The 24,559-nt window shown below is 37.0% G+C and overlaps 1 protein-coding gene across 1 annotated transcript in view; it reads left to right on the top strand.

The window, feature by feature from the left end:
- LOC141394919 (CD109 antigen-like) overlaps positions 1 to 24,559 on the top strand; it is a 37,302-nt gene that overhangs the window by 8,928 nt on the left and 3,815 nt on the right. Inside the window, exons 2-6 of the mRNA XM_073970079.1 lie at positions 5,694 to 7,016; positions 20,190 to 20,454; positions 20,516 to 20,780; positions 20,856 to 21,030; positions 21,091 to 22,153. Coding sequence (XP_073826180.1) covers positions 5,694 to 7,016; positions 20,190 to 20,454; positions 20,516 to 20,780; positions 20,856 to 21,030; positions 21,091 to 22,153 — 3,091 coding nt within the window. The remainder of the gene's footprint in view (positions 1 to 5,693; positions 7,017 to 20,189; positions 20,455 to 20,515; positions 20,781 to 20,855; positions 21,031 to 21,090; positions 22,154 to 24,559) is intronic.

The raw sequence follows: 24,559 nt of genomic DNA, 5'->3' as shown, positions 1-24,559 counted from the left end.
TGGGGGGTATATGAAGACGTGGACCTATACCGACAAATTTCAAGTGGAAAGTTTTATACCCACAACGAAGACAAAATGCCAAATTTCAGTCATTGCGGTAGGATATTGAGGCCACAACCTTAAAAATACCGAAAATCGGGAGGTACAATTCTATGGGGCCTATATGAAGACGTGGACCTATACAGACAAATTTCAGGTGGAATGTTTTATACCCCCAACGAAGACTAAATACCAATTTTCAGTCATTTCGGTGGGATATTAAGGCTACAATTTTCAAAATACCGAATATCGGTAGGTACCGTTCTATGGGGGCTATATGAAGACGTGGGCCTATGCGGACAGATTTCAGTTTTAAAGTTGCATACCCCTAACGAAGACTTAATACCCAATTTCAACCATTTTGGTAGGATATTTAGACCACAAATCCCTGAATATATTTTTGCATATGGTTTTGCATATGCTCTTTTTATGCAGATATGTACAAATATGTCAAAATATGCACGATATGCAGAATATGCAAAATATGCAAAAATTTCTGGGCCTTATTCGTTTTATTTTGTAATAAAACGAGTTTCTGTCTAATCAGATTTTCTCTACGACCATCCTAACCATATATGCATTTGCATAGGATTCCGCAGTCTACTTATGTTGTGGTGGGTTCTTGTGGCTTTTTGTTTGTCTTTGTTGTCAGCCAATGCAGCAAACCATGTATTGTGTTCATCAATGATTGCAATATTATACGCGACATTTATATCCAAGTTATGCGAAAAGTGTATATGAGAAGTATATGCACTCAAATTAAAAATTTCTGGGCTGGTTTTCTGTATTGACAATACTTTTTGTAAACAAAATTAGATTATGATAGTTCCTACAATCGGTATTGTTAACGATTTTAACAATATTGCGGAAATTCGAAAGTTGTTTTTGTTTTCTATGTTTGGAACGAAAGATGATATTTTTGGATTTGGATTACAATGTTTGAACAAAACAAATACATTTTTGGAACCAAAACATATATTTTTGTTCCAACAAAAGCGAAAAATATTTTTTCTCTGCGTGTATATGTCAAGAACCACCATGACTATTCGGTCGAATGACGAACAATTTAAAACGATCTTCGAACAGCCCTTTAATTGAACTTAAGCGCAAATTTTTTAGTCTTCTACAAAAATATTCTGGCTAATCCATTACTAGAGTACTAAAAATTAGTAATAAATTTTATCAATTAAAATATACGCTTGAGTTTTTGTAATGGAAATAAAATTTCACTGCGTGGCATAAAATTTTGACAAAATTGTTCTATTGATTTTTAAACCTCAACAATTAAACATCTTTTTTTTTTGATTATTATCAGTGACGGTAAAAATAATATATTTCACACTGATCTGTACCATTATGGACCCATTTACGGATCGATATTTCAAGGTTATAGGGATATTCAAGAGATTTATCATTAAACAAAATTTTCGATGGTTTTCTCCCATTATCTTGGAATACATAACACTTCGATCAGTTTAATACCATGGTGTTATGCAAGATCGTTCAAAGTGCCAACATATTCATTATAGTCCACAGCGTGAACTTCTTCTTCTTCTTTATTGCATATTCGATATTCGAATGTTATCGACCATATTACATTTCATGTATAATATTTTATATATCATTGACAAAATAAGAAAATAATTCTCTATTTCTTGCGACACTTATTAAATTTTCTGCATTTCGGAACTCTGTCCATTGTTGAATATTTTGGAGCCAGGACATCTCTTGTCTTCCTCTGCTACGTTTCCTTCTATATTGGCTTGTAGAATTGATTGTAGAATGCGGTATTTTGAGTTTCGCATTATATGCCCAAGATATGCAATTTTTCTCCTCTTTATATGATTGAAGAGTTCTCTTGTTCTATTTAATCTGCGTAGAACCTCGTCATTTGACACGTGAGCTATCCATGGGATTTTAAGAATTCTCCGATATATCCACATTTCGAATGCTTCTAATCGCTTGACATCTACTGCTTTTAGAGTCCATACTTCCGTTGCGTATAACAGTACTGGCCATATGTAGGCTTTTATGAACCTTATCTTTGTTGTGATGTTAATATCATGACTTGTCAAAACTTTTCTATATTTGTGAAAGGCGTCTCTTACCATTTCTATCCGGCATTACTTTGGAATTATCCCACTTATCATTTATTGAGAACCCGAGATATTTGAAGCTTGACACTCTCTCGAGTGGAGTGTTGTGAATGATTATATTCATGTTTTCATAATCGTTTTTTCTGCTTATTATCATATATTTAGTTTTCTTGATGTTTAATCTTAATGCATATCTTTCACTACACGCAGTTAGTCTGGTGACAAAATTTTGTAAACCTGATAGGCGGCTGTCTGCTATTAGTGTAGTATCGTCAGCGTAGCTGATATTGTTTATATAAGCATTATTTATGAGGATTCCTTCTTTAGCGTTATTTATTGCTTCTTGGAATATTTTTTCCGAAAGTATATTAAACAGTAGTGGGGACAGAGTACAACCCTGTGTTACTCCTTTGGATATAGATATTTCTTCCTTCATTTCTCCGTTGATATTAACAGGTGCGGTTTGGTGCCAATACAGACTTTTAATGCATCTAATTTCTTTTCCCCCTATTCCAATTGACGCCAAAATATCAATGAGCTTGTCAAGTGGTACGTTATCAAATGCCTTCTCGTAGTCGATGAAGCACATAAAAACGCCTTTATGGACACTTCTACATTTTTGGACCAACACTTACACGCTTCTTTAAAACCAAATTGAGTTTCCCCCATTTCTTTTACGCATTTTTCGTATATTCGTCTATGTATAATTTTCAGAAAAAATTTTAAGGCGTGGCTCATCACGCTAATAAGTCGGTAATCGTTGCATCTTTTGGGTGAGATTTCTTTGGAATGGTTATAAATGTGGACTTCAGCCAATCCTCGGGGTATTTTCCGGTGTTATAAATATAGTTAAATAGTTTCGTTAACAGATCAATATTGTTATCATTTATCATTTTTAGTATTTCGGCAAGTATTTCATCAGGACCCGTGGCTTTTCGTTCTCGGAGGGATTTTATTGCATCTTCAACTTCATTGTTTGTGATTGCCTCGCCTGTCATTTGCTGTGATATCCGGTAGTCATAATCATATCTAGTAGGATCTTTGAATAAGTTTTGAATATATTCTTTCCAGATGTTTTTCTTCTCAGTGGTTTCAAAAACGGGTTAATTATTGTTATTGTAAAGGACTGATTAATTATTATTTCTGTATATGCCGGCTGCTTTTTTCATTTTCTTGTGTAACTGAAACTCGTCGTGCAGTGCCATCAGTCGTTCAATTTCTTGGCATTGACTGTTAAGATGGTTGTTTTTGGCTATACACCTTCACTTTGAATTTCCCTGTTGATTTCCCAATACATGTCGCAGTTACTATTTTTGTATTTTCTACGCTCATCCATCAGTTGAAGTATCTCTTCAGTCATCCAGCTTTTACTTTTTGGTTTTGTGTAGTTTCCAAGCGTGTTACGTGCAATTGAATTGATTGTGGTCTTCACACTGTTCCATATATTTTCCACGTCATTCCTGACGATATTGATTAATTCTGTGTTGACTTGAGAAGAAACGTCAGACCTTATTGTAGGATTTCCGAGATTTCGTGCTTTATTTGATTGACGTGCTAGTTTTATGTGGATTTTTCACATCAGAAGATGATACATCTGCGCTAGGGTATGTGGTGACATTTCTTACAGATGAGCAGTGTCGCCTGTTTATAAATATGAAATCTATTTGATTCCTTATCACATTGCCGACTCTATCTTGGGGGATTTCCAAGTATATAACCTTCTTGGCGGTAGGGTGAACAGGGTATTGGTAATTTTCATTTTAAATTCCTGACAAAATTCGATGAGTCTGTCACCTCTTTCATTTCTGTCTCCTAGACCATATCTTCCTTTTACTCCTGCAACTATATCGCTTCCTACCTTTGCATAAAAATAAAAATTAAAAATTAAATATCGCAGTATTTTAAATGGTGGATCAGACTATTCGGATGCCTGGGAGCATTTGGGCATGGAAATAGCACCAGAAGCACATTTATTTTACAAAGATACCCAACTTTTTGCGGTTTTTGACTCAAGCTTACTGAAAATTGTATTTTAAGATGAATTATGTTCAAATATATTTTTATCAGTCCACAATATGCTCTGCCACAATGATTGTGCGATGTAAATGATTTTTATTGCAAATCTAATTGACAATTTTTGTTGCTATGCCTTATAAACCGAGTGGAATAGCAAAATATGACTTCAAGTTATTTTTTTTCTAAAGTCTAGAGGTTCTAGTCTGAATAGAGAACTTATTTTGACATCGAAATTGCTCAGAAGACGAAGATTTGTGTGCATAAATAAGATTATTCTATTTACCAGAGAGCAACTTCTGTTATTTGACATTTTCTGCCTAGATCGTGCATATTTATTTATTTATTACTTTTAATTTAAAATCTATGATTTGATAAATTTTTTAATTTAATAATTTAGCTAAAACAATTAATTTTGGTACCAAAAGGTACGATTAAGTACCAAAAGTAACATAATTATGATGTGTCAAAATACTTTTGCCGTTTTGCTTTTGCCCCAATTTTTAAACATTCGCCTACATAATCACAAATGAACCTGGAATTTCTTTACTCCATTAATATTTATTTAGCTGAGATGTCAATGAAAAACCCTGAGCTGTTAATATCCCGTTTTATGAATGCTGACAATAATTATATGCCTTTTAAGACAAATGTAGATTTTGTCAAAATAATTATGCCAGGGACTGATATGGTCGAAGAAGTCGTCAAATACAAACCTTTTTCGAATTTGATGTATCTTTAAAAGAGATATTACGATGTTAACTAAATGGACGAAGAAGTCGTCCCATGCAGGCCTGCTTTGAACTTGATGTAGGTACCTTTAAAAGAAATATTTACAGTTTCAGCTAAATCGGAAGCTCAATTCGTAAGTTATTATGCTCACCAGACATTTTAGGTGGTGTCGAGAAGTTTTTTCTTTAGAGTGTTTTGCCCATTTTCTCAGGAATTATGGACTTGTCCCCGCTAGAACAACATACTGTTACAAATTTCAAAATTTCTGGGAACTGGACATTTGCAAATAACTTTAAAATTGAGTGGGGAAGCTATCTGAATAAATCGACCGATAAAAAGCCGGTTGTTCCATTCGAGAGTTATTGTGCGCTCCACCATCCAGTTAGGCAGTCAGATGCAGGGACATTACTAAAAATCGGAAAAACGGATTTCGTCCCCACATACTTGAGTTCTAAAACCATTATGAAAGTGTATATTCCCTCGTTAGCCAAAAAACTGAGGGTATAACAAATCCCTCGTATAAAGTCTAGATTTTTAAGTACTCATTAAGCAAAAAAGTTGTATGATGGTCGGCTCGTTCGCTTTTGTGTTATCGTAGTCAACTATTTCGAATATGACATTTCGAAAGAAGGGATTATTTTCTTTCAAAGCTCATACCTCAGTCACCTTTTTTCGGATGTACTTGAGATTTTCAGCACATATTCTCAGATACTTTTTCTTAGAAATACATTAAACCCTTAAGATTTTCATTGACTTTGCATATACTAAGGCTTATCTATCTCTTAAAAATAATAAATAAATCTTCTGTTTCAGTTATTATACAATTGTTGCTCCTGGAACAATTCAACCGGACTTGGATTATGCTGTAAATGTGACATTGCACAAAAGCACAGAACCCGTCACCATTCAAGTTGGCATCACAGGTCCCTCCTACAAAGACAACAAAACCATTGAATTACAAGAATTTTCATCGGAGATGATTATTTTCAAAATTCCACCACAACTCAAAGAAGGTGACTACGAGTTGATCGGTGAGGGTGTCAAAGGATTAATTTTCAAAGACTCCTACAAGTTGTTGTATAAAAAAGAAGAACCCAAAATCTACATACAAACCGATAAGGCGACCTATAAACCTGGAGATTCAGTGCTATATCGAATACTGGCATTAGATAGAAATCTGCAACCAGCCCATCTACATGAGCCTCTAAATTTGTTACTAAGCGATGGTGCCTCTAATCAAATCAAACAAATAAAAAATCTGCAATTTAACAAAGGAGTACATCGAGGACAATTTCAGCTATCCGACCAACCGGTGTTGGGTGAATGGAATTTCGACATTACCACCGAAGGGGAAGAAAATCAAAGCAAAATCTCAAAAAGTTTTGAAGTGGCCAAATATGTTTTACCCAAATTTAGTGTTGAAATTGAAACAGAACCAGAAATAGGTCTTTTAGACAAAATAATGAACATTATAGTTCTTTCCAAATATACCTATGGCCAACCGGTGAAGGGGAAGCTTAAAATTCTTACCAAATTAATGAAATATTCCCTAATGTTGGGATCTGCAGAAAAAACCATGGACATCAATGGCAAAGTTGATGTGAAATTTGATATAATGGAAGATCTCAATATGAAAGAAAAATCCGACAATGATTATGGGGATTGGCAAATAAACATCGAAGCCATTATGACTGAAGCTTTTACGGATATACAACGAAACGCCACAATGGTGGTTAACCTAAGAAGATCTCGTTACACAATTACCCCATTATATTGGTCTATGGAATATGAACTGGATAAACCCTTTGAAATGAAAGCATTGATAAAAGATTTAAAAGATCGCCCACTAACAAATGCCAAGGCTAAGGCCAAACTGAAGATAAGTCGAGATTGTGACATGGATTTCACTGCCAAAGAAGATGATATACTCCTTGAATCGGCAGTGAATGCAGATGGTATTGCTGTTTTCCCAGTTAACATCATCAAGAATGTCGTCTATAAATGGATGATATTTAAATATGAGGAAGAAATTACTACCCATTGTGGTTTTAGTATCAAGAGAACTTCTGATGGTACAGCATCTCCGAGCTCCGAGGAGAGTGTGGGTCATTTGGCTTTAAGCATCGAAACAGAGGGGTAAGTATTTTGCATGTTTTCTACATTAGATGTTGCTTAAATAAATAACAAAATTCTAAGATGAAAGAGGAAAAATAATAGTATCAACTTGCAGTGTGTCCAGTAGGGCGACCCTGAAAACCATTTTTTTTTGTTTGGAACTCCTACCGCGAGAATTGTCAAAAGGCCGCAGTCAAATAGAAAAAATTAAGGGATAGAAGTTCCAATAAAACAAAAACATGTAAAAAGTCGTTACTAAAATGGAATAATAAGTTTCCTTTCCTGTCCACAATTTTAGGCGAAACAATTTTTCGACCACGGATACCCCTAATGCCTAACTTATCTAATCTAATTATACCCTCAGCCTTTAGGCTAAGAGGGTATTTACACTTTGATACGATCAAAAATGTGTCTCATCGAAATAATGGTTTTAGACCCCAAGTATGTTTGTACGATATCCGTTTCAGACAATTTTGAGTAGATCTAGCAATGTCCGTCCGTCTGTCTGTCTGGCTGGCTGGTGCGCACGATAACTCTCGAACGGATCAATCGATTCCGTTCAAATTTTGGGTATCGAAATATTTTGTCCAGATTCGATTTAAGTTCGAAGATGGGCCATATAGGTCCACTCCTTCAGGTACCTCTCCCACAAATGTTCAAAAATTGTTGCAAAACTTGTGCGCACGATAACTCTTGTAGCGAATAACCGATTTGGTCCATATTTTGCACATCGTGTAATTTCTACCAAACTTAGATGAGGTTCCCGTATGGACTCAATCGGTTCACTCCTTCGGGTACATCCCACACAAAATTTCGGAAAAGTTCGGTTTAGGACCTGGTCTCGAATCTCTTTGATTTTTGTTTACGCAAGTTGTATTTGCTGTCTTCTATACGACGCTGTAAGTTTCATTAGGGGCAAGTCTATACTTCCTGAGAAAATAGCCTGAAAGTTACAAAAAACCCTATGACACCGTGTGTAGTGGTTGGAGCGCAAGATAACTCTCGAACGGATCTGCCGATTCGGTCCAAAATTTGACTTTCGTAATATTTTGTCCAAACTTAGTTCAAGTTCAAATATGGATTATATCGGTCCACTCCTTCCGGTACCTCCTCACAAAAGTTCGAAAATGTTCGGAAAATTTGTGCGAACGATAACTCTTGAAGGAAGCAACCGATTTGGTCCATACTTTGCACATTATGAAATTTCTACCAGACTTAGATGAGGTTCCAATATGGACTCAATCGGTAAACTCCTTTGAGTACCTCCCACACAAAATTTCGGAAAAGTTCAGTTTAGGACCTGCTCTCGAATCGCCTTGGTTTTTGTTGTAACATCTTGTATTCACTGTCCCCTATACGAAGGTACAAGTTTCCTCAGGGGCAAGTCCATACTTCCTGAAAAATAGCCTGAAAGTTGAAAAACAAACCCTATGACACCATGTTCATGGGTGGAAGCACAAGATATTTCTCGAACGGAAATTCCAATTCCGGCCAAAATTTGGCCTTCGTAATATTGTTTCCAAACTTAGTTTAAGTTCGTAGATAAGCCATATCGGTCCACTCCTTCAGGTACCTACCCCACAAAAGTTCAAAAATATTCGGAAAAATTGTGCGCACGATAACACTTGATGGGAGTGAGGTTCGAATATGGACTATATTTGTCCACTCCATCCCGTTCCTCCCACACAAAATTTTGGATAAGTTCACTTTAAGACCTGCTATTGAATCACTTTGATTTTTGTTGAAGCAACTTGCAGTCGCTGCCTCAATTACGATGGTAAAATTGTTTCAGGGGCAAGTCCATACATCTTGAGAAAACAGCCAGAAGGGTGTAAAAACCCCCTATGGCACCCCCATGGTCTATGACGGTCCATTCCTTTAAGTACCTTTTCCGCAAAATTTTTGAACTTTAATCCTAATCAACATTTTTGTCGGTTCATACGACCAAAATTTTGAAACCCCCTAAATACATAAGTTTTTTGTGAAAAAAGTGTTTCAATTTGCACAGGCTGAGGGTATATCTCTGTCGGCAAAGCCGACTGATACTTTTTAACTTGTCTTTAAAATGTATTCAATCTAGTGGTACCTTATTATGGAGGCTATATCAGAGTGTGGACCTATCTTGAAAATTTTTTGTGGAAACGTTTTGAAACTGCAGGGAACTTCAAATGTCAAATTACGGGTATTTCTGTCAAACAATGTTGCTAAGACCGTCAAATACCGAAATCGGGAGGTACCGTTATATGGGGGCTATACCAAAACATGGACCTATGTTGACGATTTTTAGTGAAGAAGTTTAGTGGCCACTGAGAACCTCAAATGACAAATTATAGTTAGTTCGGTTAAAAATGTTAGCTAAAATCATCAAAATACCGAAAACCGGGAAGAACCGTTCTATGGGGACTATGTCAAATCATGGACCTATGTTGACAATTTTTGGTGACAACAGAGAAACTGAAATGTCAAATTACACCTGTGTAGTTCGTTTAAAAATTGTACCAAAACATGCACACCATAGTTGCTTATGACATATCTGCGACTGCATCTGTATGAATACTATACAAACCTTCTGCTGATTTAGCGGTTCTCTCTTGTAACGTTGAGCCTCTCTTTGCGGGTCATGAATATCCCTCCTAACATGCCAGGAGGGATCTTCTGCAACCCAAATGGTGATTATGATGACTCACACAGTAAAACCCGAGCAAGTACTACAACGAGAGCATGTCATTGTGTTGCTCTACTGGAAGAATCTTTGTCTCCTAATGTAAATGGTTCACAGAAGACATGAAGAGGCACCCTGTTGCAGTTCCCAGGTTGCCATTCTACCAGGTTTAAAAAATCTTTCTATCTCGTTGCACTTATGTTTGCGGACCTATCGCATTGTATGTGGTCACGGTTTCTTTCCATGCACGCCAAGTGTGCCATCTAGGGACTTGAGGGTCTTGTTCCAACATCTCAACTTGTCGCAAATAACTGTGGCATGCGCGGACGACGTGAACATGATGTCGAATTTGACCCCTAGTATCTGTAGTATCTCGGGGTAGTTGGTGGTCAGAATTATGCTACCATCGACCATGACATTCATCCGCAGTCCATGTGGTGAACAAAGTAGCCATAGATTTAGTGGCGGCTACTTGCATAATCCTCGTCAAATAGTTTAGTTCAGCCTTTCTCAAATTACATCAAGAAATGTACTTAACGCCAAGATCGTACAATCATCCGCATACGTTCCGGATATCTCCGGAAATGTTTAACCTCTACCTCTCTTGTATTCCACGCCGTCTGGTGGTGCTGATAATCGTCAACTGATATAGCTATTTCTGACGCTGGGGCGGAGTAAAATTTCAAAAGCCGTTGCTATGTACGACAAAAGCGAAATGGTCCTGTACGATTCTTTTTTGCTGAAATCCTTACCCTCTAAACTTTGGTTAGAAACAGAACTTTGGTGAGATGCTTGACTCCGTACATCTTCGGATCAGTTAGCGTAACGTCGCAAACGTGACTGAGGTCCTATATTCCTTTTTTTCCTGAGTTCGAGAGTGACTTAACCGAAGCCCACAATACACTTATTCTGGCTCTAATGTTGAAAATCTTGTTCCAGTGACAGCCTCTGACTCTGGGGTCACTGCGGTTGGTTCGACGAAGCTCATCACCCTCATTTGCAAATCCCCTCCCCTCTGCCAGGAAATTTGGTCTCACTTTGGGTATTCGACCAGCAGGTTGTAACGTGGTTTTATCGACGGCTGGGGTAGCTCCAGTCGCGTCCAGGGGCTCCATAAGAACCCACTAAACCTTATGAATAAAAAAGACTAGTATTTTCCCTTTTGGGGCTAAATCAGTAGTTTATTGATTTAAAAGAAACTAGCAAGTTCTACTTCAATGAAATGCCATATTATTACTTTGCCCCTTCTTCGGAGGGGAGGATGCTGATAGGACAGATGCTGACGATTTATAGGTGATCGGGAACTTTATCAACTCTATGTGTTGGTGTTCGGCAACTCGGCAAAAGCTGTTCGGGGACGACGATGGTTGATGAAGCTCTGTGATGTTCGGGAACGAAAATGGTTGACGAAGATTCGGCAACTCGGCTAAAGTTGTTCGGCAACGACGACGGTTGACGAAGCTCGGTGACGACGATTCGGTGATGTTCGGTAACTCGTCCGAAGCTGTTCGGGAACGGCGACGGGTGACGACGCTCGGTGATGACGATTCGGGGGTGTTCGGTAACGCCGATGGTTGGCGGGTATCGGTGATAACGATGCTGGCTGATAACGATAGTTGTCGATGATCGGAAGCGACGATCCTGGTTGTTGATTCGTTTCAGTAGTGATCGGGAACGTGTTGATTGATGTCTGACGGGTTGACGACGATCTGCTGTTCTGTTCGGAACGACTACTATACAACACTAATTACAGCTACGAACTCATACAGACTACTGCGTATATCTAGGAACAAAGAACCAAAGTCCCTGTATGGGACGGGAAACCGAAGTCTCCGTATGGGACGGGAAACCGAAGTCACCGTATGGGACGGGAAACCGAAGTCTCCGTGTGGGACGGGAAACCGAAGTCTCCGTGTTGGACGGGAAACCGAAGTCTCTGTGTGGAACAGGAAACCGAAGTTTCTGTGGGAGACAGTAAACAGAATTCACTGTGTGCATTTTATTAATGGGACAGCCACAATGGGTAGTCCCTTCCAAAATTTGCCAACGCAACAAGCCAACCAGGAATGCCTTGGTGGATAGCAAGCCCCCAGCAGTAGCAAGCTGACTTCAACGGCGAAAACTGGAATACTAAAGTATAAACTGGAATAAAGTGAATGCGAATTATTCTGTATTGAGTACAGTAAGCAAATGATTTCAATGCATGACTGGCGTAGATGGAGGTGCTGTTGAATGCATATCGACTCATTGCTACTATGGTGGTAAGGGAAGGCCGTAGGTGTTGTTGTATGTATGTGACACTTGTCACGTTACAAGGTATATGGGAGCAGGTGCAGCAGTGATGATTATATCTGGCGAACTGTAACACTCTCCGCTAATTTTGGTACAGGCGCTCTCATTGACCGCACAAACGAAGATCTATCAATCTGCTCAGCCAGCACAATACGCCTGTGGTCCTTTCTCTGGACCGAATGCCACAACTCATTAAAGTCTCCCAAGACCAGTGGGTTATGATATTTCAAAGGCGGGCTAAAGGTGGGCCTACAATTCGTTCGTGTATTATTTCAGTTATCAGGTTCTGGTTCCTCCTTATCCAGGCTCCAAATTCTGCAACCTGGACTGGTTACGTCCATACTGAATCAGGAGACAGGTAAGGGGGGTTAGCTGGGCAGCTAAACAAATGCAGCGTGCCGTGTGGTCCCAATCCACATGCCGGGTTTCGTGTATGTTTTGGGTATCGTGGCATCAATTAGGGCCCAATACGAATTGAGGCGGCAGCATCGTCCGGTCCTTAACTGGGCTAAAACCACATGTATTTGCCTTGGCTGCTGACGCTCTTCTGCTGCGATGGATGGGGTGTGGTACCCAAGTACGGCATTCACACTGTATCTATGTATGTACTGCCTGCGCGACTGCATCAGTGTGAATGCTATATAAGCCTGCTTGTGCTAGCACACAGGCAAATTGTGAAAATGTACACTTAGTTTTTCGTGAACCATAAACAATTAAAAGTTTATGCATTTTTTATTTATATTTTTTAATAATTGATTGTTTTTAAGTCTCTATTACAGAGAGTAATGTTTTTCAAAACGAACTGACAGGGTTGCAAAATGTTACTGATCGCTACCAATATCATAGACTAATTAAGCAGAGACAACGAACGCTCTCATTTTTCATTTCCAACCAGATGTCGCACGAAACGATTTGGGGCTAGTCATCTGACTCAAGCCAGACTGGGGCTAGTCAAATCACTCAACATCGAAAACAATTTATTTGTTTTTCTACCAATTAGGGTCTCTGTTTGCAAACTTCGCCATTTTAAAATGTACTTTACATATGAAATTAACTATGCCACTCTTTTGGATAGGCATATAGTTCGTAAATGTTAATAATTTTAGGAGTTTTCGTTTGAGTGAAACAAGTAGCTGTCACTCAAACCACAAACATGCGTAAACGACATCTGTTTCGCCGCAGATAAATGGTGAGAGCCATTCTTTGTCTCTACATTAATTAGTCTATGCCAATATCATGATTTCATCCCGGCGAAGGGAATTATCAATTGGCTTCTCAGTTTTTGAAATGATGCCTTTTTAGCGAAAAACCGAACTCTTTAAGTGTCTAGTATTCTCATATGAATGAGAATCACACTCACTTTTCGGCTTTTCCCAAGAAACACCAACATCAAAATATTTTGCAAAATGTTTGTTTTGTTTTAGTTGAAGATTCAATCATATGATTGTCTAAGTCTGGAGTTTCCCCCATTGGCTTAACTTCATCACTTTCCTCTTTGCAGAGAAAAATGTTTACAAAACGCACTGACAGCTTGCAAAATTAACTGATCGCTACCAATATCATGATTTCATCCCGGCGAAGGGAATTATCAATTGGCTTTTCAGTTTTTGAAATGATGAATTTTTAGTGAAAACCTGAACTCTTTAAGCATCGAGTATTCTCATGTTAATGAGAATGATGCTCACTTTTCGGCTTTCCCAAAAAACACCAGAACAAAATATTTGCAAGCTGACAGCACGATTCAACTAAGAAATCATCGATTTCTGTTAAGTTGAAATAACATCAACACAGTTACCTGTGAGTATGTCGTTGGAATTTTATTTACAAAATTCCGTTTTGCGCGAGCCTTCGCTGTTTTGTGTTTGTTTTGTTTTAGTTGAAGATTCAATCATATGATTGTCTAAGTCTGGAGTTTCCCCCATTGGCTTAACTTCATCACTTTCCTCTTTGCAGAGAAAAATGTTTACAAAACGCACTGACAGCTTGCAAAATTAACTGATCGCTACCAATATCATGATTTCATCCCGGCGAAGGGAATTATCAATTGGCTTTTCAGTTTTTGAAATGATGAATTTTTAGTGAAAACCTGAACTCTTTAAGCATCGAGTATTCTCATGTTAATGAGAATGATGCTCACTTTTCGGCTTTCCCAAAAAACACCAGAACAAAATATTTGCAAGCTGACAGCACGATTCAACTAAGAAATCATCGATTTCTGTTAAGTTGAAATAACATCAACACAGTTACCTGTGAGTATGTCGTTGGAATTTTATTTACAAAATTCCGTTTTGCGCGAGCCTTCGCTGTTTTGTGTTTGTTTTGTTTTAGTTGAAGATTCAATCATATGATTGTCTAAGTCTGGAGTTTCCCCCATTGGCTTAACTTCATCACTTTCCTCTTTGCAGAGAAAAATGTTTACAAAACGCACTGACAGCTTGCAAAATTAACTGATCGCTACCAATATCATGATTTCATCCCGGCGAAGGGAATTATCAATTGGCTTTTCAGTTTTTGAAATGATGAATTTTTAGTGAAAACCTGAACTCTTTAAGCATCGAGTATTCTCATGTTAATGAGAATGATGCTCACTTTTCGGCTTTCCCAAAAAACACCAGAACAAAATATTTGCAAGCTGACAGCACGATTCAACTAAGAAATCATCGATTTCTGTTAAGTTGAAATAACATCAACACAGTTACCTGTGAGTATGTCGTTGGAATTTTATTTACAAAATTCCGTTTTGCGCGAGCCTTCGCTGTTTTGTGTTTGTTTTGTTTTAGTTGAAGATTCAATCATATGATTGTCTAAAAATTCATCATTTCAAAAACTGAAAAGCCAATTGATAATTCCCTTCGCCGGGATGAAATCATGATATTGGTAGCGATCAGTTAATTTTGCAAGCTGTCAGTGCGTTTTGTAAACATTTTTCTCTGCAAAGAGGAAAGTGATGAAGTTAAGCCAATGGGGGAAACTCCAGACTTAGACAATCATATGATTGAATCTTCAACTAAAACAAAACAAACACAAAACAGCGAAGGCTCGCGCAAAACGGAATTTTGTAAATAAAATTCCAACGACATACTCACAGGTAACTGTGTTGATGTTATTTCAACTTAACAGAAATCGATGATTTCTTAGTTGAATCGTGCTGTCAGCTTGCAAATATTTTGTTCTGGTGTTTTTTGGGAAAGCCGAAAAGTGAGCATCATTCTCATTAACATGAGAATACTCGATGCTTAAAGAGTTCAGGTTTTCACTAAAAATTCATCATTTCAAAAACTGAAAAGCCAATTGATAATTCCCTTCGCCGGGATGAAATCATGATATTGGTAGCGATCAGTTAATTTTGCAAGCTGTCAGTGCGTTTTGTAAACATTTTTCTCTGCAAAGAGGAAAGTGATGAAGTTAAGCCATTTTGCAAAATATCAGCACGTATCACCTAAGAATTCATCGAATTCTGTGAGTTGAAAAGAACATCAAGACAGTTGCCTGTGAGGTTGTTGTTGGAATTTTGTTCTTGTGCTAAACAATGTTCCCCGGCGCGTGCCTCCGCTGTTTTTTGTTGAAGTTTCAATCTCATTTGATTGTTTTAATCATTTGCGTTATGGACGATTTTAGACAACATTAAAAAAATGTTGAAATAAGTAATGATACATCAAGAAAAATTAAATATTAATTCTCCCTTAAATTTGCCTCTCTCTCGATTTTGCTCAGCTCTGGTTTATACCTTCAGACCTCTCTCTCTAGATCCAAAAGATCTCTTCTGATGTGCCTGGATGGGGAAGCCTGTCCATTAAATAGTGACAGGAATGCTCACGTGATCAGTGTAGCTGTGGATTTAGCGGCGGATATTTTCATCTTCCTCTGATGAATTAAATGCACTGGTCAGCTATGTAGGGCGACCCATTTTTTTGAGCTCCTACCTCCTATTATTTTCCTTTTGATCAACAAACCTTATATATGAAAGGTGGCAGCCGCTAGCCGGAAGATGGGTGTTGTGTGGTTTCGATCAACCCGGTATATAAGAACCCGCCGCCGTGGGATTGCATCCAGTTGTATTGGACCCACTGCCGAAGTTAAATACTAAAATTTTTAGGTAGTAACTGACAGACTTAACTACCAAATAAAACAAGTAAAAAGGCGTTAAGTACGGCCAGGTCAAACATTTGTACCCTTCACCATGATTATGCGCGCCATATGAAGTCATGGACATATTTCGCCAAATGTCAGGTGGAAAATTGTATGCCCCCAACAAATACTTTATACCTAATTTCAGGCATTTCGATGTGATAATGAGGATAAAACCTTCAAAATACCGAAAACGTGAGATGACGCACGGTGCTCTTGAATTAAATTTAAATGGAAGGTGCTTACACCTGGGAAGTTTTTGCGGATTATGAAACTACAATGTTCATAGATGAGAAAAATCAAAAAACAAAAAAAAAAAAAAAAAATCGCCGGAGCGCTTTTTAAATAAATTGCGATTCAAGTTGACATTTTTAGGGGTTGTTTAGGTTTTTGCGATTTTCCTTGGAAACCGCAAGTCCTATCAAACTGGAATAAAATGTTGTAGCTTGTACAAGATTGATCTTAATGATATTTTCATAGGTTTTACAACTCTTGAGATATAGAAGTTGAAATTGGGACTATTCAAATTCAATTCTGTATCGTCTCCTTATAAAACAATTACATAGGCCAGTCTTGTAATAAATTTTCACTGCAATAAGATTTTCTCAGGTCTCATGCCGATAAGACCTGCCGTATTCAAGCAAAATCGCGAAACCCTAACAAAAACACCTAAAAATGTAAACTGAGCTGCTTTATCTCAAAAATGGTACATCCTGAGAACAAATCATAAATCAATCATTCAGTCAATCCTGTAGAGAATTTTCACAGCTACAACATTTTCTTTAGCTCCCTTTCGATTGGACTTGCGGTTTCCAAGCAAAATCGTGAAAACCTAAAAAACACCTAAAAATGTGAATTTTGACAGCGATTTATTAAAAAATCCCTACCCAATATCTCAAAAACGGTAAAACCTACGAAAATACCGTAAAGAGCAATCTTCTAGAGAATTTTCAATCTTGAATCGCGATTTATTTTAAAAGCGCTCCGGCGATTTTTTTTTTTTGTTTTTTGATTTTTCTCATCTATGAACATTGTAGTTTCAGAATCCGCAAAAACTACCCAGGTGTAAGCACGTTCCATTTAAATTTGATTCAAGAGCACCGTGGATGTTCTTGGGGGCTATATGAAGTCATGGACCTATACAGACAAATTTCAGGTGGACTATTGTATATCCTAAATAATAAATTTCAGCCATTTTGATAGGATATTCATGCCCTAGCCTTCAAAATACCGAAGATAGGGAGGTACTGTTCTATGGGGGCTATAATACCTAAGTATTTCAGGTGGAAAGTTGTATATCCCCAACGAAGACTGAACACCAAATCTCTTCAAAATACCGAAAATCTGGAGGTACCGTTCTATGGGCCTACATGAAGACGTAGACCTTTACCGACAAATTTTAGACGGAAAGGGAGGCTAAGTAAAAAATTTCAGCCATTTCGTTGGGATATTCATGCCATAGCCTTCAAAACACCGAAGATCGACAGGTACAGTTCTTTGGAACTATATCTAAATGTGGAACTGTACTGACAAATTTCTGGGGGAATGTTTTGTAGCCCCAAAGAAGGCTAAATGTAAATTTCACAGCCATTTCGGTTGGATATTGAGGCCACGACCATCAAAATGCCGAAAATCGGCAGGTATCGGAGAATTTCAGGTGGAAAGTTGTATATGCCCAGCAATGGGATAATGAAGCCACAATCTTCAAAATACCGAAAATCTGGAGGTATCGTTCTATGGGTCTACATGAAGACGTAGATCTATACCGACAAATTTCAGGTTGAAAGTTGTATATCCCCAACGATGACTAAATACCAAACCTTTAAAATACCGAAAATCGGGAGGTACAGTTCTATGAAGGCTATATCAAAAAGTGGACCGATATAGCCCATTATCAATACCAAACATCCTAGGAGTAATAGAAACTTCCATACCCAATTATAAAGCTTTATCTTTAAAATTGCGAGCTGTATCTTGATTTCAACAGACGGACTGGCAGACGGACATGATTATGTATTCTTAGAATATGTACTTTATAAGGTCCGACGAATATTTCAATGTGTTACAACCGGAATGACAAATTTAATTATACCCTCCATATTATGGTGGAGGGTATAGTAATCCTGGTTTATAGCTCAGATGGTCCTTGCAAAAGTATTCTTAAAATAATCCACATATATAGATCAGATGATCCTTGAAAAAATATCCTCAAAATAATCCACATTTACACCTCAGGTGTTCCTTGAAAACATATCCTTAAAATACACGGTGTTCTGGAAACAATTTTAAATGGAAGGTGCTTACACCTCGGAAGTTTTTGCGGATTCTAAAACTACAATGTTTATAGATGAGAAAAATCAAAAAACAAAAAAAATCGCCGGAGCGCTTTTTAAATAAATCGCGATTTAAGTTGACATTTTTAGGGGTTGTTTAGGTTTTCACGATTTTGTTTAGAAACCGCAAGTCCTATCAAAATGGGACTTAAGAAAATATTGTAGCTATGAAAATTGTCTACAAGATTGGCCTTTATGGTACTCTCGTCGGTTTTACCGTTTTTGAGATATAGAAGTTCAAATTGGGACAATTCAAATTCAATTAAATTCTGTATCGCCCCCTTATAAAACAATGTCATGACTGCAAATTCCCAACTTAAACGTATATATCTAAAAAAATGTTACAACTTAGGATAAGTTACTTAAGCGAGTCTTGTAGAGAATTTTCACAACTTTAACATTTTCTCAGGTCCCATATCGATAAGACTTACCGTACAAACACAACAAAAAAACCTACAAATGTAAACTGAGCTTCTTTATCTCAAAAATGGTACAGGCTGGGAAAAAATGATAAAGTCAATCCTCTAGCAAATTTTCACAGCTACAACATTTTCTTTAGATCCATTTCGATTGGACTTGCGGTTTCCAAGCAAAATCGTGAAAACCTAAAAACCACCTAAAAATGTGAATTTTGACCGCGATTTATTTAAAAATCCCTCCAGCGATTTTTTCTTGTTCTTGAATTTTTCTCATCTATGAACACTGCTGTTTCAGAATTCACAAAAACTTTCCGTGTGTAAGCGGTTTTCATCAAAAGTTAGTTAAGGCGCACCCTTCATGACATTGTTTTGTAAGGGGGCGATACAGTCAGTGCATTGTCCCAATTTGAACTTCTGTATCTCAAAAATGGTAAAAACTAGGAAAATACAGCAAAGGCCTATCTTGTAGAGAACTTTCATAGCTACAAAATTTTTTTAGTCCCATTTTGATAGGACTTGCTGTTTCTAAGCAAGATCGTGAAAACCTAAACAACCCCTAAAATATCAACTTAAAGCGCGATTTATTTAAAAAGCGCTCCGGCGATTTTTTTGTTTTTTGATTTTTCTCATCTATGAACATTGTAGTTTCAGAATCCGCAAAAACTTCCAAGGTGTAAGCACTTTCCATTTAAAATTGTTTCAAGAGCACAGTGAATAATCAACGTTGATGGCTCAGATGATCCATGAAAAATATTCTTTAAAAAATCCACTTTTTAGCTCAGATGCATAGACAAACAAAAGAATAGACTGAGAAATCCTCTCACCTAAATTCTCTCACTCAATGAGAATTGAGTCAGATTACAGGATACTAAATTTTTAAAATGGCAAAAACTATGAATTTTTAAACTATTTTTGATGGTAAAAGACAATATGTGGGTAGTATTTGGCCGGATCTACACCATCATATAAAAAAATCAACAAAATCTTGCAAATTACCCAAAAACAAAATGCAATTGAGTGAACACACAGCATATTGGTTGTAAGAGCGACACCTACAACAAACAATCACACTACAATTTTCTCTGTCTATACGATTCATTAGTCTATGCTCAGATGGTTTTAAGCTGAGATTATCCTTGTAAAAATTGTCGTTAGTCAGTTGCGGGTCCTCGACACAGATATCAGCAGCATAGTACAATAATAGCAGTATATGCCATTTTTTCACATATAATATCCTAGAAGAGGGCGTACCAGGGAATAGGAATAAAAAGTGCAATCTGTTGAAACGTGGGTTCACCAACTAGGTGGTCCATGATAGCAGCTGTTATATCATAGAATTATGTGTACTCTCTTATTTCAGACCAAAACTTGGTGAAGAATTTATAGTTAATGTAAAATCAGATAATCCATTATCAAACTTCGGGTATTGTATTATTGCACGAGGAAAAATTGTACGACATGAATTGGTTCGTCTGGCTGAACACACCAAATGCCATAGCCTTAAAATAATGGCTACATTCGAAATGACACAATGTGCAAATATATTTGCATATTTCATTGATGAGACTGGAGAATTTCGGTTTGCCAATACCGACATTACATTTGAGAAACAATTTCAAAATCAGGTAATTATTATTGATAAATATTCGAAGAGATTTTCCTTTTTTTACTTCCTCTAAATTTCAGTTAAAAATTACCGCCCCTGATGAGACTAAACCAGGAACTGAGGTACAACTTCAAATTAAAACTGATCCAGAATCATTGGTGGGTTTATTGGCGGTTGATGAAAGTGTATTATTATTGCAAACGGGAAATGATTTTGATTCGGATCATATTTTTCATGATTTAAATTGTTATGATTCCGATTTACATGTTGAGGATCGGTGGATTTGTTTGCCGGGAAAATATTGTGGTTTGGTAACACTTACAAATGCCGCACTGCCAAAACCAAGTAAGCGGATAACACTCATTGCAGACGGCCCTATATTTTAAGTTTATTCTATATGCATATATTATCTTATTTCAGAGCGTAAGATATTTCTTCGCAAGTGTTGTAAACGCAAAAAGGAATTCATTACGGAAGAAATGTTTTATGATGATGAAGTTGGAGAATGGTCTGTAGACTGTTGTGCCGCTGGACCAATAAATCCACCAGTACGTAAAAATTTTGTGGAAACTTGGATTTTTGATGATATTGAAAGGTAGACCATCTCAAAAAACTCCTGCGTTCGTTGTCATTGTATTTCATAACTTTCTTTTAGCACCAATGCCAATGGTCTAACAACATTCACCAAAAAGATTCCAGATACCATAACATCATGGGTTATTACGGGATTTTCACTTAATCCACACAGCGGATTTTGTATGACGGAAGAACCAACCAAAGTTCGAGTTTTTCAACCATTCTTTTTAAGTACCAATCTACCCTACTCCATAAAGCGAGGTGAAGTTTTAGCCGTGCCCATAATCGTCTCTAATTACATGGACCACGAACTGGAAGCAGTTGTTACCATGGAAAATCCTGATGATGAATATGAATTTATGGAAGATACCAGCGACTTTCTGAAAGTTAGCAAAAAGATGATTGTACCGTCCAATGGTGGGGAGACACTAACCGTTACAATTAAACCCAAAATAGTTGGAGAAATAATGTTAAAAGTCAAGGCCATAACACCAGTGGCCGGTGATGCCATACATCAGAAACTGAAAGTGGAACCAGAAGGCGTCACCCAATATGAAAGTCAAGCCCAGTTTATAAACATTGAGGCAAATGGCCAGTCCCTTGAACATACGTTGAAAGCCAACATACCCAAAGATGTTGTCGAGGATTCAGAATATTTAGAGCTCACGGTGGTGGGAGATATTTTAGGGCCAACCATTAAAAATATAGATCAATTGGTACGCATGCCATACGGTTGTGGTGAACAAAATATGATCAACTTTGTACCAAACATTTTGGTATTGGAATATTTACAAGCCGTGGGACGCGACATGCCTTTGGTCGTGGAGAAAGCCAAACAATATATGGAAAAGGGATATCAAAGAGAATTGACTTATAAACATCCGAATGGTGCATTTAGTACATTTGGAGAGGGCCAAAGTGAATCGAATAGCTGGTTAACGGCCTATGTGGTTCGTTCATTTATACAAGCCCGCAAATACATAACAATTGATGAGACAGTTATTGAGGAGGGTTTGGAGTATTTGCTGGAAACACAAAAGGAGAATGGCCAATTTCCGCAAACCGGTGAATTATTTCATTCTTCAAATCAAAATGAGTTGGGAGTATCGGCATTTATACTTCTCGCATTCTTGGAGGATAAGGTAGGTCATTTTCGTACATATATAGAAATATAAATTGTTGCTTATCTATATCAGTAATGGTCGTTAAAAAATAGTGTCAGAAGAGTTCTTAAAATAATGCACCCTTTTAGCTCCGATGAACCTTGCATCCACGTTTATAGCTCTGATGAACCTTGACAAATATTCTTTAAATAATCCATGTTAATAGCTCCAATGAACCTTGAAAAAATATTCTTAAAATAATCCATTTTTATAGCTCCGATGAACCTTAGAAAATATTCTTAAAATAATCCACGTTTATAGCTCAGATGGTGCTTGCAAAAATATTATTAAAATAATCCACGTTTATAGCTCCGATGAACCTTGACAAATATTCTTTAAATAATCCACGTTAATAGCTCCGATGAACCTTGAAAAAATATTCTTAAAATAATCCACGCTTATAGCTCCGAAGAACCTTGAAAAATAATCTTAAAATAATACACCCTTTTAGCTCCGATAAACCTTGAAAATATATTCTTAAAATAACGCACGCTTATAGCTCAGATGAACATTAAAAAAAACATTCCTAAAATAATACACGTTTATAGCTTAGATCACCCCTGAAAAATATTCGTCAACTAATCCTAGTTTATAGCACATGTGGTCCCTGAAAAAGTTTTCTTAAAATAATCGGCGTTTATTGCTCAAATCATCCCTGAAGAATATTCGTCAAATAATCCACGTTTATAGCACTGATGGTCCCTGAAAAAGTATTCATAAAATAAATCCCCGTTTATAGCTCAGATGACCCCTGAAAAAATATTCTTAAAATAATCCACGTTTATAGCTCAGGTGGTCCTTTTAAAAATATTCTTTAATAATCCACATTTATAGCTCAGATGGTCCTTGCAGAAATACTCTTAAGATAATCCAAATTTATAGCTTAGTTGGTCTTTTCAAAAATATTCTTAAAATAATCCACATTTATAGGTCAGATGGTCCTTGCCAAAATATTCTAAAAATAATTCACATTTACAACTTAAATTGTCCTTGCAAAAATATTTTTAAAATACTCATTGTTTATACTTCAGATGGGTGCCACCGTGGTGCAATTGTACGCACGCCCGCTTTGCGCACGAAAGGTCGTGGGTCCGATTACCCCTCAGTAATGTTGGTGACATTTCCTGACTATTTCAGCCATGTAAAACTTCTCTACAAGTGGTGTCTTAGGACACGCCGTTAGGACTCGGCAATAAACAGTAGGTCCCGTATCATTGAGCTAATATGAATCGGGGTGCACTCATTGATATGAGAGATGTCTCCCTTGTCCCGTATGGGATGTTTGTGGAACAATTATTATTATACTTCAGATGGCTTTTAAAACAATATTCTTAAAATAATCCACGTTTATAGCTCAGGTGGTCCATTGAAAAATATTCTTAAAATAATCCACGTTTATAGCTCAGGTGGTCCATTGAAAAATATTCTTAAAATAATCCACGTTTATAGCTCTGATGGTCCTTGCAAAAATATTCTTAAAATAATCCACGTTTATAGCTCAGATGGTCCTTTCAAAAATATTCTTAAAATAATCTACATTTATAGCTCAGATGGTCCTTTCAAAAATATTCTTAAAATAATCCACGTTTATAGCTCTGATGGTCCTTGCAAAAATATTCTTAAAATAATCCACGTTTATAGCTCAGATGGTCCTTGCAAAAATATTCTTAAAATAATCCACGTTTATAGCACAGATGGTCCTTGCAAAAATATTCTTAAAATGATCCACGTTTATAGCTCAGGTGGTTCTTGCAAAAATATTCTTAAAATAATCCACGTTTATAGCTCTGATGGTCCTTGCAAAAATATTCTTAAAATGATCCACGTTTATAGCTCAGGTGGTTCTTGCAAAAATATTCTTAAAATAATCCACGTTTATAGCTCTGATGGTCCTTGCAAAAATATTCTTAAAATGATCCACGTTTATAGCTCAGGTGGTTCTTGCAAAAATATTCTTAAAATAATCCACGTTTATAGCTCTGATGGTCCTTGCAAAAATATTCTTAAAATGATCCACGTTTATAGCTCAGGTGGTTCTTGCAAAAATATTCTTAAAATAATCCACGTTTATAGCTCTGATGGTCCTTGCAAAAATATTCTTAAAATGATCCACGTTTATAGCTCAGGTGGTTCTTGCAAAAATATTCTTAAAATAATCCACGTTTATAGCTCAGATGGTCCTTGCAAAAATATTCTTAAAATAATCCACGTTTATAGCTCAGACGGTCCTTGCAAAAATATTCTTAAAAAAATCCACGTTTGTAGCTCAGATGGTCCTTGCAAAAATATTCTTAAAATAATCCACGTCCTTTTTCCTCGCAAAAATATTCTTAAAATAATCCACGTTTATAGCTCAGATGGTCCTTGCAAAAATATTCTTAAAAT

Source organism: Musca autumnalis, unplaced genomic scaffold (genome assembly GCF_047663935.1).
Source record: "Musca autumnalis isolate F117 unplaced genomic scaffold, ASM4766393v1 scaffold_2, whole genome shotgun sequence".
NCBI classification, from domain to species: domain Eukaryota; kingdom Metazoa; phylum Arthropoda; class Insecta; order Diptera; family Muscidae; genus Musca; species Musca autumnalis.
The sequence above is the reverse complement of the archived record's forward strand: the minus strand, read 5'-3'. Positions and strand labels throughout refer to the sequence as shown.